This window comes from Amia ocellicauda, chromosome 8 (genome assembly GCF_036373705.1).
Source record: "Amia ocellicauda isolate fAmiCal2 chromosome 8, fAmiCal2.hap1, whole genome shotgun sequence".
In the NCBI taxonomy this organism is placed as follows: Eukaryota; Metazoa; Chordata; class Actinopteri; order Amiiformes; family Amiidae; genus Amia; species Amia ocellicauda.
In genome coordinates, this window is record NC_089857.1 from 30,639,846 (window position 1) to 30,653,074 (window position 13,229).

At 36.7% G+C, this 13,229-nt stretch overlaps 1 protein-coding gene across 1 annotated transcript in view; it reads left to right on the top strand.

Moving 5' to 3' along the window:
* The window catches only part of kiaa1958 (KIAA1958 ortholog), a 40,761-nt gene extending 33,046 nt beyond the window's left edge, over positions 1 to 7,715 (top strand). Inside the window, exons 4-5 of the mRNA XM_066711037.1 lie at positions 4,940 to 5,112; positions 5,565 to 7,715. Of these exons, the coding sequence (XP_066567134.1) occupies positions 4,940 to 5,112; positions 5,565 to 6,371 (980 nt within the window). The 3' untranslated portion in view covers positions 6,372 to 7,715. The remainder of the gene's footprint in view (positions 1 to 4,939; positions 5,113 to 5,564) is intronic.
* The last annotated feature ends 5,514 nt before the right edge of the window (positions 7,716 to 13,229 follow it).

Consider the following 13,229-nt stretch of genomic DNA (forward strand, 5'->3'; position numbering starts at 1 on the left):
TTGCCACTCCAGTGTAGCTCTGGTTGTGTACTTCAGGTCATTGTCATGCCGAAAGGTACACTTCTGTCCCAGTTTCTGCTCCCTAGGGCAGCACGAGGCAGCAGGTTTTCCTTTAAGACTTTTCTATACTTTGCTGCATTAATCTCTGGAGCATTTTATTTTGCATACTTCAAATATTTTTTTTTGCTTGAACATTTGTGGGATTGGATGTGTAGATAAATTAAAATAAAAACAATTTTAATGACTTTCCAGGCTATGAGGCAGCGAAAGGGGTGTAGACATAAGTAAGCATAAGTATTATGAACATGAAATATGGACCTGTTAATAATGTATCAAAAATGTAAACAAAAAAGTCAGTGTCAACTGTTGAAAATCTTGTCCTGGCATCATTAGTGCTACTGACACTATGGGACATAACCTAGAAAAACTTTACTGGAACTGCATCCCATTCTCCTGGAGATTTCTGGCTCTTTGATGGACTGTGATGAATCTGCTGTACAGTGAGAGTGGTGGCTGTTGAATGATTGATTACCAGGCTTGCTTTAGTCTAAATTAAGCCCATCAAAACACTACACGTAGTTGTGATGACCAAGGGGTTCAAATTGAACAGAGGGAATATTTGTTTCATCTCTTGGCATTTTAATCCACAAGTGACATTTAATTACATTTTAATCAGATTTTGATGAGTGGTATCTAAAATCCAGATCTCATTCTAGTACTGATCAAAAATACAACAGCTCACTGTAGGACATTTACTGTAGCTGCGTGTCCCACATATTAATCAGACTTTATAAAAATGTATCGACAGCTGATATGTTTTAAATTGTATTAAGCATTTTTTTTCTATTGAGAAATTATATTTTTACGTACACCTTCAAGTGTCAAGTACGTAATTTCTCTTTTTCTTGAGAACATTTATAAAACTAGTTGCACCAGATTCCACTTATTGGACTTCCATTTATCCACAGTACAAAAACTTAAACTTTTAACATACATTTTATAAATTAATATAATTCTTCTGTATAACTGACTCGCCCATTTGGGATGAGGAAGAAAATATACAAGATACAATTCCTGAAGATGGCATATGTAATTTTGTCTATCTGCACATGATGGGGTTGTACCTATTGCAACAAATTTGACAAATGTTCATTTAAACAAATAAAAAAAAATGTAGAAAGTCTGCATTTCCCCTAACTTGATGTGGTTTAGCTTTACTAATGATCACCATATTGAGTGAAGAAACCTTTGCGTTTGGAATTGTGGGTTGGGTCCTGTAACTCTATAATGTTAAGTCATTGTCTATTCTTTGTGTTGTTGTGCCTTTTGAATTGTACCATTGCTACATTAAAACTGAATTACTTGGTTATTTTCCAACACTATATCTTACACTCACCTAAAGGATTATTAGGAACACCATACTAATACTGTGTTTGACCCCCTTTCGCCTTCAGAACTGCCTTAATTCTACATGGCATTGATTCAACAAGGTGCTGAAAGCATTCTTTAGAAATGTTGGCCCATATTGATAGGATAGCATCTTGCAGTTGATGGAGATTTGTGGGATGCACATCCAGGGCACGAAGCTCCCGTTCCACCACATCCCAAAGATGCTCTATTGGGTTGAGATCTGGTGACTGTGGGGGCCAGTTTAGTACAGTGAACTCATTGTCATGTTCAAGAAACCAATTTGAAATGATTCGACCTTTGTGACATGGTGCATTATCCTGCTGGAAGTAGCCATCAGAGGATGGGTACATGGTGGTCATAAAGGGATGGACATGGTCAGAAACAATGCTCAGGTAGGCCGTGGCCTTTAAACGATGCCCAATTGGCACTAAGGGGCCTAAAGTGTGCCAAGAAAACATCCCCCACACCATTACACCACCACCACCAGCCTGCACAGTGGTAACAAGGCATGATGGATCCATGTTCTCATTCTGTTTACGCCAAATTCTGACTCTACCATCTGAATGTCTCAACAGAAATCGAGACTCATCAGACCAGGCAACATTTTTCCTGTCTTCAACTGTCCAATTCTGGTGAGCTTGTGCAAATTGTAGCCTCTTTTTTCTATTTGTAGTGGAGATGAGTGGTACCCGGTGGGGTCTTCTGCTGTTGTAGCCCATCCGCCTCAAGGTTGTACGTGTTGTGGCTTCACAAATGCTTTGCTGCATACCATGCCACGCTCAAAATTGCTTAAATCACCTTTCTTTCCCATTCAGACATTCAGTTTGGAGTTCAGGAGATTGTCTTGACCAGGACCACACCCCTAAATGCATTGAAGCAACTGCCATGTGATTGGTTGGTTAGATAATTGCATTAATGAGAAATTGAACAGGTGTTCCTAATAATCCTTTAGGTGAGTGTATATTATAATAGTGCCTCTTTACTTTCTACTTCTAAAATAAAAGTCCTAACCACATAAGATCAAGCCTAAGCTTTGGAAACACTTTATTTGAAAAATAATATACTGTATGAAGCAGGCAGTTGCAGACACACTCACTGTAAGAATTTGTCCCCTGAATGTGATCAACTATTGTTCATGACTGTGGATAAAGCATACAAATGAAATTACTGTTTAACATTGTCGAACATTTACTTTGTTCCATTCAAACCTTAGTCTTACGATAGATGTTTCTGCTTTTTTTTTTTTACTGGTATTGTTCTCCAACTGTAGTTTATAACTCCTGCATAATTAAAAAAAACAAAAACAAACAACTGTAGCCTGCCATTAAATCAATCCATCCATTTTCGAAACCGCTTATCCTGGCGAGGGTCATGCGGAAGCCAGAGCCGATAGGGCGCAAGACAGGAAAATCTTTTAATCTGTTATTACATGGCAAATTATGCTTATGTATTGATCCTTAGAAATAAAGGATTATCCAAGTTGTGTCTAAATTCCCCATAAAAACAGGATGCAGCTGCTCATGAGACAAGACTGAAGAGCTCCCCACATCACCTCTGTAGTGTCTGTTGGTCTGTGATGTATTTGTGCATGCTGCAGCTGGAGTGTGTGTTGTATGTGTACTAGAATCTGATTAATAAACGTACAAATCACAGTGACCCAAGTGTCTGTTGTACTTCCTTTTTGGTTGTATGTTTTCGTTTGATATTTTGATCAAGTGCTTGGTTAACTGCTGTAATCTGTTGAGGTTCCCTGGAAGGATCCAATGGATTTCTACACACATACACACACAAAAAAAACCCAATAAAAAACAAAATCTTTTTTCTTCTTCTTCTTATTGCTATTGGTGACAGTGTAGCAGTCTGTTTCCAGTGTAGTCAGTACAAAACCCAGGAGAGCACATGTCTCAGCCAATTTATGTTGAGGCAGAAATGTTAATGCCTTGCTTCCATCTAGTAATGGGAGATTGATCTGAAGACTTCAATTCCAGCTTGCACTGTGTCCACATTTGCATCATTTCCATTGACAGGGTAGTCCCTCTCCTGTAAGTTGTTTATAGTAAAGATTGCAAGGGGACTGTTAATGATTTCCTTTCAGAGTTCATGAACTGAAAGATACTGACATGCTGAAATAAGGGACAGCATTTTTTTTTCTTCTTCTAAAAGAAAAATACATATCTACTTGATTTGTGCCCAGTTTCTTTCACTCTAAATGTGACTTGTTTAGTGTGAGGATTTCTCTGCAGACTTTATATGTCAGAATCTCTTCACAAAGGACTCTGATATTAGTCTGCCGTGAAAGGAAACCAAAGGAGATTTTGTATGCCTTTTGTCTTGCTTCAAGTAAATGTAAAGGTTTCAAAAGGGTCTACGAGTGGAGAATGCCAACTATATTATTGGTCCCCAGAGAAAGAAAGGTTCAAGCCAAGGCGATGGTACAGGTAGTTGAGTAGAAACGAGCCAAACGGCACTAAACCTGAGTTAAGGTTCATAGCCGTCTCCTTGTATTAGGCCCATTGGCTTTGAGAAATGCCATGTAGTCCACACAAATCAGAGAAATATCCCAATGGAGCTCTCTTGCTTAGAAAAGCAAAATACCACTGTGGCTCACACACACATTTGCTGTTTTAATCTCACTTGTGGTGCTTAATTTTTCCTAGTGTTATTCTGAAATCACACTCGCTTGTCACTTTTCTCTACATTTTCTTCACAGCAGCTCCCGGCTCAATGTAATAGAACTTTTCTAAAACAGTATTTCATTGCAGTGCATAAATATTACATGGTGGGCATCACAATAAAATAAATGTTCCTCTTTAAGTATATTTTTTTAGTATAGTGTCATTATTATTGTTGAAATCGAATTACTTATTTTTTATAGAATAAAAATAAGACACAATTATTAAGGTGCCTTTAAAAATCACAAATCCTCTGCACTGTTTATTACATTCATAATAAATCTCTGGTTGGTATATAAATAAGGAGCACACTGGTTGTCACATATATTTACTGTGGTTTCTCAGCAGCTCTAACTTGCTGCAGAAAATCTGAAAAGAGAAAAAAAACACAAATCTTCTTGGTTTACCATTTTTATGTACATTGCACTTAAAATGAAGCCAGACTTAAACAGTTCAAGTGCACCATATGCTTATTCAGTGGGGACACGTTTCTACTCTAGGTGAGCTAACAAACAAGCCATTTTAATGAAAACAAATCAATGTCTGACTGGCGTTTAATTCAGTTCCTGCTCACTCCGTATTAAACCACTGCACACTGATGCACAGGTAGAAGTTGACTGTCCAAAAGTCACGGACAGTTAAACAGAATCTCAGCTAACCTTCAACATTCCTCATGACTGGAAAAGTTGATTTTGGCAGTAAGGGGAAGCCCACATTGCGGAGGCCCTTGCTTGGAAATCTATGGCTATAAATAGTAGAAATAAATATATAAAGAGTTGAATGCTTCTCTGTAATATAACACTAAGTTCTGCTCTGGACTGGATTGTGTAAAAATAAACTTTTTTTGTATTCCACAGGATACAATGCAAAGCTCAACAAATTCCCTATGTTCAACTTTAAAGATGAACTGAAGGACCTTTGCATTAGTGCTGTGAGTGCAAACACCACCAAGGCAACCCTGTATGCTCTGAATGTGTGGAGGTACTGGTGTATGACTAAAGGGCTGAAGAACTACATGGACATTACCAAGGTACCAGTCGCCATTTCGTACTCATAAATATTCTTCATAGACTGTCATTTGTTTTTTTTAATGGTCTCAGACTGTACTTTTAAAACACAGAAAAATCTAAATGTATGCGTGAAAACGCTAGTAATAGCTAGTAGCTCTAATAGTAACAGAGAAATAAGAAGTTGGAAAAATGAAATTGCTCGACAGCAGACTAGAAACAGGACTTGACATGTTTCCCAGTTCATCAAGGGTAACAGTTTGTGGTTTTTCACGTCTGATGAAGGTCTCAGTGTTAGTAAACAGTCTATTTTATCTTGGGGTATTTGGCATCTTTTCAACATAGAACACATTTGAAAGCTTAAATATATTTTGATGGCAAATATCAGCAACAATCCCTATGTGAAAAAATGTTAATTGTTGAGGAACTGTATTGCATCCAACCTTTCTCCCCATCCCCCCTGTGTCCTCTGCAGATCCCGGCCCCTATACTGAACAAGCTGCTGGAGGAGTTCTATGTAAGTGTGAAAAAGACAGACGGCTCAGATTTTCTTGCCACCTCCTTGCACGCCATCCGACGTGGTCTGGACCGTGTGTTGAAAAACGCCGGAGTGGGCTTCTCCGTCACTGGTGCTGCTTTCAGCTCCTCCTCCCAAAAGCTGAAGGAAAAGCTGCGGCTGCTGGGCAAGGCGGGTCTGTCTGGTGCCCGTGCCAGGAGCATTGTCTACTTCTCCCTCAATGATGAGGAAGAGATGTGGCGTTCAGGCTGCCTGGGAGATACAGGCCCAGTGGCCTTGCTGTCCACTGTGGTGAAGTACAACAGCCAGTACTTCAACATGCGGACCCTGCAGGAGCACGCCGACCTGATGTACGGGGACATCGAACTGCTCAGGGATACAGAGAACCGGCCCTTCTTTGCCCGCACGGACAGTGTCAAGCGGGAGAGGCGTCTGTGCAGCACCAGCCCTGCCTGCTACGGCCAGGTCTACCACGAACACTCCTGCGGACCCAAGCGCTGCCCCTACTGCTTGCTGTACAAGTACATGTACACCAATCGGCCCCCCATTCTTTCTGACCCATGCTCGCCCTTCTATTTGGCTCCCCGGAAGGAGGCAAGTGCTCCGAATGAAGTGTGGTTCGAGGAACAGCGCATGGGCCTGCGATCTCTCAGGGGGGTTGTGCCAAAACTGGCCAAAAAGGTGCTTCTGGAACACTGCGACAACTACACTTTTGTCTCCTTCACCCAGACTTCCAGGAAATTAATGAACTTGAACCAATTGTGACCAAGACAACATCCAGCTGGACCTGGAAGTATTGGGATTAAATACAAAGCATATTGGTTTTAAGACTAGCTGTAAACCTAGTAAGATTAAACTAGAGCATGTTAATAGACTGCAAAACACTGTAGTGCTGGGGGTTAAAAGAAGTTATAAGTTGTCCATTCTTACTTAGATGTATAGTTTGGGATTTTTTGAACTGTTACTTGATTTGTATTATTTCACTAAAGATTTCATTTCATTTAAAAAAGCAAGCATCTTAACCCTATTTTCAAAGTTCTTCAACATTTTTCATATCAAAAATTGATTCCGATTTGAAAGTCTTTGTAAGTCCTTCACATGCAATCACACCTGTGTATCATTCTTGATTTCTTGTAATTTTATATTCAAGCCATTTATTTATTTCATTATTATTAATCTGCTGCTTTTACTGCTGTCTCCAACCTATTCATGACCATCCCTGGCTGTATTTGAAATTCAAAAAGGCTGTCAGGCTTCACGCATCACTGTGACTTTCTGAAGCAGCTCATCCACACTGAACAGATGCCGTCAATCACAGTTTTGCAATCTGCACCAGGAGTTCTGTGAATGTGACAGGACTCCTTCAGTTAGAAAACCTGCACCTCTGTAGGCCTTCGAATGGTGAATACTAATTCTCAAGAAGTGTGACTTTTGATGCAGTTATTTTTGTTATAAAGATGGTAAGATAAAATACCTATATCCCACACTGACAATAGCATGAGTAGATAGAACTGTAGTTTATCCCTCCTTCCTCTGAGCTCTAATCTCTAATCATTGCCTGATGCTTTTTAATTGGGTCATGTTGACTTAATAATCATTCTTAATAAATTATTGCACCATCTCAGAAAAAGTTAAAATGGTGATCAAAATCAGTGTATTCTATTCATATTGTAACTGAATCAGAGTGTAATTCCATTTTAATTGGAAATGTTAAGCAGAACTGCACAATTAATTCCACATCATTTTAATGTTTTGTGGTGAGTGTATTGTTTAAACAGAGACAGTAAGTTCAGACTGAGCAGCCATCTGCCTTTTGCAATTCACATTGCAACTCTCACGATAACTTGAATCTTTGGAATATGCAATTTCTGAATGTACTCACAAGGGCACAAATCAAAGTGTCGTTTTCTTTATTTAAGGAAAAAGATGAAAATGTTATATTTTGTAAGAGATGTTTGTATTACAGATGAAAAAAGCAATAAACCATAATGGAATCACAAATGTTCTTAAAGATTAAAAAAGAAAGAATATGTGTAATAATGCTAAATACCATTATTATGGTAATCATATTAGAAAGAGATATATAAAGGTTAAAATACTAAAAATAATAAAAGAAAGTTGAGATCTAGGTGCTATGGTGTTTCTTCTTATGTTTGTGTGTATTTATTTTACCGATTTATTTATTAGTACATGTCTATTTGTAACTTACAACGCTCACAATTTAAAAATGGACACATCCCACTCATTGCCAAAGACACTGACAGGGTTAATTTATTTTTACCAGTACAGCTAGTGCCAATAAAATATAGTATTTTGGCCTGGCACACATTTATACATGCAGTGCTCTAATAAATAAACACGCCGTGGGAGATTCAATGTAAAGATTTAGCTCTATGACACAATGAGAAAAAATGGCTATTGAATATAAATGGCTATTGAATATAAATTGATCTTGGGTTTATCCAATAAAGCTATAAACTGGGAATGGGGCATTATTCTTAGTACTGGGGGTTTAGTATTCACTATTATATTAAATCATATGGGACATCTGCTGAAATTGATGTGTATTTAACGGCTTCAATTTTGAAATACTCCCTTGCTTGTCCATGACATGTTGTGCATTCATAATACTCCCCTTACCCTCTGCTCTAACCAATAACACACTTTACAATCTTTCCTGTTCGACAGATTGGTGTTTGACAGAATCAAAAACCAATAAAACAAATAAGCATACCTGCCAGGATGAAAACCTCTTTACTGTGGTAAGAAACTTGAGTGTTATCATTTATATTATTATTCATTCATTGATATATGCTAAAATTACCATTTGTTCTGTTACTTTAATCTGGAAAGACCCAGTTTCTTCTTACAGTAGTTCAGATTTTGCAGGTTTGGGAATAGTAAACACTGCGACATTATTATCTGCCCTCCCACTGAAAACCACCAGAGGGACCCTTTCCTTTACAAAAGATGGTGCCATGTTCAAACATTAAAACCCACTGCAGGTAATTACTTAGTTGGGTTCACAATTACCTCATCATTTGGAACAGCTGTGTCATGTTTTTTTATATGCGAATAACCCATGTCATTAAGTTTATGTTTTAATGTGTGTCTAATGGAACATTTCTGTCAAACTAAGTATTCAAATAATAAGACACCTGTTAATGGGGATAGATCGTTTTTCAAGAGAAATCTGGTTATTTTAATTGATACATAATTTTTTAATGACCACTATGCGGTTAAGGAGAACAGGAAAGGGAGTTCTTCTGGAACTTGTTTAGACCTTCACAGTCCAATACTTCCAGTACCAATAAAAGAACAACCAGTAAGTAGCAGACCTCATGCAATAAGGTGTATACCGGTTTTGACTGTGCTTTTGGTCTCAGGATCACACACTTGTGTTTGTGGTTAATGACACATGTATGAATACAGAGAAAATGAGCATTTCAGGAGAGATATGTATACCTGTAGGTCAGATACAGTGAAAATATATCTACTTCTGTACCATGAGACAATTGCTTAGGGTGCTTATATATATGTGTGTGTATGTATGTGTGTGTGTGTGTGTGTGTGTGTGATTTCTTAATTGAAATACTGAATTATTTCAGTTTTATTTTATTGAAAACAAAGGTCAAGCAAGACTAACATTGTGTAGGACTCTGTTAAAACAGTTGGTTGCACAGACAGCAAATTCAATTACACAGAGGATTTGGAACACCTCCCTCTGCTCTCCATCTGAAACAAACAAAAAAGGTATTTTTTGATAAACACCCCAGTTGAGAAAGTAATAAATATTACACCTTAAAACCTTTACATGTGAAGTTTACTGAAGTGGACCTTAGGGGACACCTTGATAAAGGACAGGATTTGAAAATTGCCTTTAAAGGGAAAGATATTAACATTTAAAATAAGCATTAGACCTTTGCTAATTTGACTAGTGATATTCATTACGCTGCACAGCCTACACTAATAGTGAATACAGGTTAGTAACATATATTTGCATTGTTAAATTATCATTTGTAATATTTATTTATTTTCCCCAGTTGCTAAAATGTTAAATTCACTATTTATCTTCTTTTAATTAATAATAAAAGCTTATGTGCGATTAATCTCCCATTCACTTGGTTTCATCTATGGCAGGAATAGTGAACAGATGATCAGAATTACGTGTTTGACGTGCACTGATATTCAACTTCACATTTTTTAATCTTATTTAATTACATTTTTTTAATGGATTTCAGTTTGAGGACAACTTTAAAATCCTTTCCGGTCTCATAGTGTCCTGGCAGTTTTGGAACCAAGAGATTCCACGAGTACATTGTTCAGAAAGTGTACAGCACTATCATTTAGAAAGAGGATACTTAATTCACATGCAAACTCAAGAATAACCATTTAATCACCACTTAAGGATTTGCTGCAACCATGAATCAAGGGCTGTAGTTACAAATTATCTAAAACATATTGGACAATCTATTCAAATAAAACACAACAGAAGTCAAAGTAAAGTGTGGGTACAGTGAAAACCATCCTTAACTTGAAACTTATTTGATTTAAGTATGTTCTGAATATGTTTAACAAAAGAACATTTGAAAGTTTGTATTACTTATTAAGATTAAAACAAACAAAATAGCCTAGGAAGTATCAGAGAAATATATTGGTATATCTGTTACATAAATCAGCTCTTTCAACACTTTTTCTTTATGACAATAAATCATTGTATCTTAATTAAATGTTACTTGCTTTAAATGACAATTTACAAAAATGAAAGCACATCACACTCTCAGTTTCTCAATTTGTATGTTCTGTGTCTGGGTGTGTGTGTGTATTCGACTTCTCTGTAAGGAGATCTCCTCATGGGACGGTTTACCTGAGAGGCGGTGTCTAACTGTGACTCTTGGATTTGCATTACATTGTGTCAGATCAGGGAAACACTTCTCAACCACGCAGTCTGGTGGAATACACACACAGCTTCAACAACCCAGAACGTCAACAAATACAAGGCACCCTTTCCAAAAGTTGTGAAAAATACACTTTTTGAAAAGCTAGATACATCTGGAACTTTTTAGTTTATGTAGGCCAGACACACTACAATAACATATATGTGATTCCTGAAGCATTATTATCTAATTCCATTATCTGAACACTGACGAATTCTTACTTTTTAATTAAAATATTGCCCGACCTTTACACAGAATATTTTGTCTCCAGTTCATTTTTTAATCTTCTGATGTTATTTTAAGACTGAGTTAAATACAACAGAAGAGTGTGTTACTGCTTAGTGAAGGTTACATTTCATTTCTGTTTTTTCAATGTATTAAAACTGCCCTCACCCCTTCTCCAACATAAATAGAGTATGCAGAGAGGCAGAATAGTTTTCTATGTGGACCATAACCATAACATTTCCAAGAAAATTAAAATAAAAGTTTTGCCACAGAATATAATGCCTTGCTTTCTATTTAGTATTCTATCCCATACCAAGGTCTCAGCTTGATTAACAAGCACCATTTTGCAGTCTGCGCTGTTAACTTTAGCAAATGATGCCTGGATGTCAGTAATGTGACACATAACCTTTAGAAAATGTCAACAGCAGTTCAAGGTTTTATTCCCAACAGATTCTACATCCTTTATGGCAATATATTACCCACACATTCATAATGTATGACAATGTCTTCACTTTAAAAACAAAAACAACAAAACAAACTCTTTACTTACTGTATTTGTTGTCCTCATTGATTGTCACCGGCATTGATTTCTTTGAAAAAAATGCTAAAACAATCAAACGAGAAAGAGACGAAACAGTTTTCCAGTAGCTTTACAACACACACACCCCTCCCCTTTGCTCCCAAATAAACACCTTTTCTTATTTACCAGTCATTCATTTCAAGTGGATCTATACAATTCACTGCAATTGTAAACAATTGTTTAGCTCTTTAAGCAATGCATTTCCTAGTATTGCAGTATTCCTGCAGAAAGGTCTTCGGGAAAGTTTACGATGATAAACATAATTGTAACAATTGTTCATTGATATAAGACAGGGGTATGCAATACCCCAGACTGTCGCAATATTGCAGATTGTATTGGTCCTTTACATCACAGACATTAAGAAGTGAGAAAATTGTGTTTAACTGGTCATATTAAGCCGATCATGATTTGACCTTGGTAGCTGTGAACTCCAGTGGAATGACAACACTCAAAGACACTGTTTTCCTCTAAGGCTAGGCTGGCACACTCCTGATATAATAAATGTACACATTTTTAAATACATTTCTAAATCCCAGGTTTTACAGTCTTCAAGATTTTTAAGACACTGCTACATTTCAGCACTAGGAGTTGCTGAATTTGAATTAAGATTTAAAAATGTGCATATATAGAAAATGTGTTCACTAATATCTGTATGACAGAGTGATGTACACAAAGTAAAAATTACCTTTCCTTATCCTTGATTTCATATCATGCTTGAGACTGTCAGCTGGATCTAAACAACAGTAAAAACAAAGAAGTAAGATTATCCAAAGCAACTTTTCAAACACTAAAATACAATCTACTACAGATACACAACATTACACACATCCTATCCATTGGACTAGTGGCCACATCAGAGCTATAGTAATAAACCTGTGGTGTGTGGAAAATATTTTTATATTGAGAGGACACAAAGCCTGAGCTGTCAATTCTCTCAGAAAGTTAATTGGATATCTAAAACATTGAAAAACTATTTCAAGTGTATACATCTATAAAAAACTACATCATGTTCTGTGGCAAGAGCCCGTGGTAAAAATCTAAAAACAACTTCAAATCAATATCATTACAATGGTAAAACATGATTACTTTCACTTTCCTCAAAGTCAGTTCTGGTTTTTAAAGCACATTTCTTTTTCAAAAGGCATGTTTCAATAATCACTGTACTTTCTGCATAATAATGGAAGGGAGAAGTCAACCTGCTTAGGAGACATCTAATTAAAGTGTATTTTTACTCAAGATGAATTCAGTCTTTTTTTGTGTCCCTGTTGACTTTCACTTTGAGAGTCAAGCGAGCCTATGCATGTTAAAAAGCAATTTTATGTTAATGAAAATACTTCCTCCTTGTGAGAACATAGGGAAATAACAAAGGCTACATCAAGAAGAGGCCATTTGGTCCTGCTTAGAAGATTTAGTTATTAGTAGCTAATTGATCCCAGAATTTCATCCAGACATGTCTTGGAAAGGAACCATTGAACGATAAAGCATCCTTTGAAAAACTTTGTTGGACAAAGCTGCTGAACAGATACAACAGATAACATCAGACTTTAGGAAGTGTAAACTAGACTTGTCTGAGATCTAATTTACAGAAAGGAACTGGTGGTTGTAGAGTTTGAAAAATGCAGATCCAAACTGCAAAGGCTATTAAAGATATTTAGATATTTAATAAAGACTAAATGTATTACTGTGTATTATTTATATGTTTTTATTTGTTCATTTATAACCTGGATAGTTTGGGTAGTTTTAAAGTATATACATGTTTGTTTTTGGTTTGGCACTTTGAGTTGTTAGTTAATTCTTAAGATTCAGCACAAGGATACTTGATGATAGCATCACTGTCAGTATAAACCAGCCTTTTTTAAACAATTTAAAATGTAACAATTG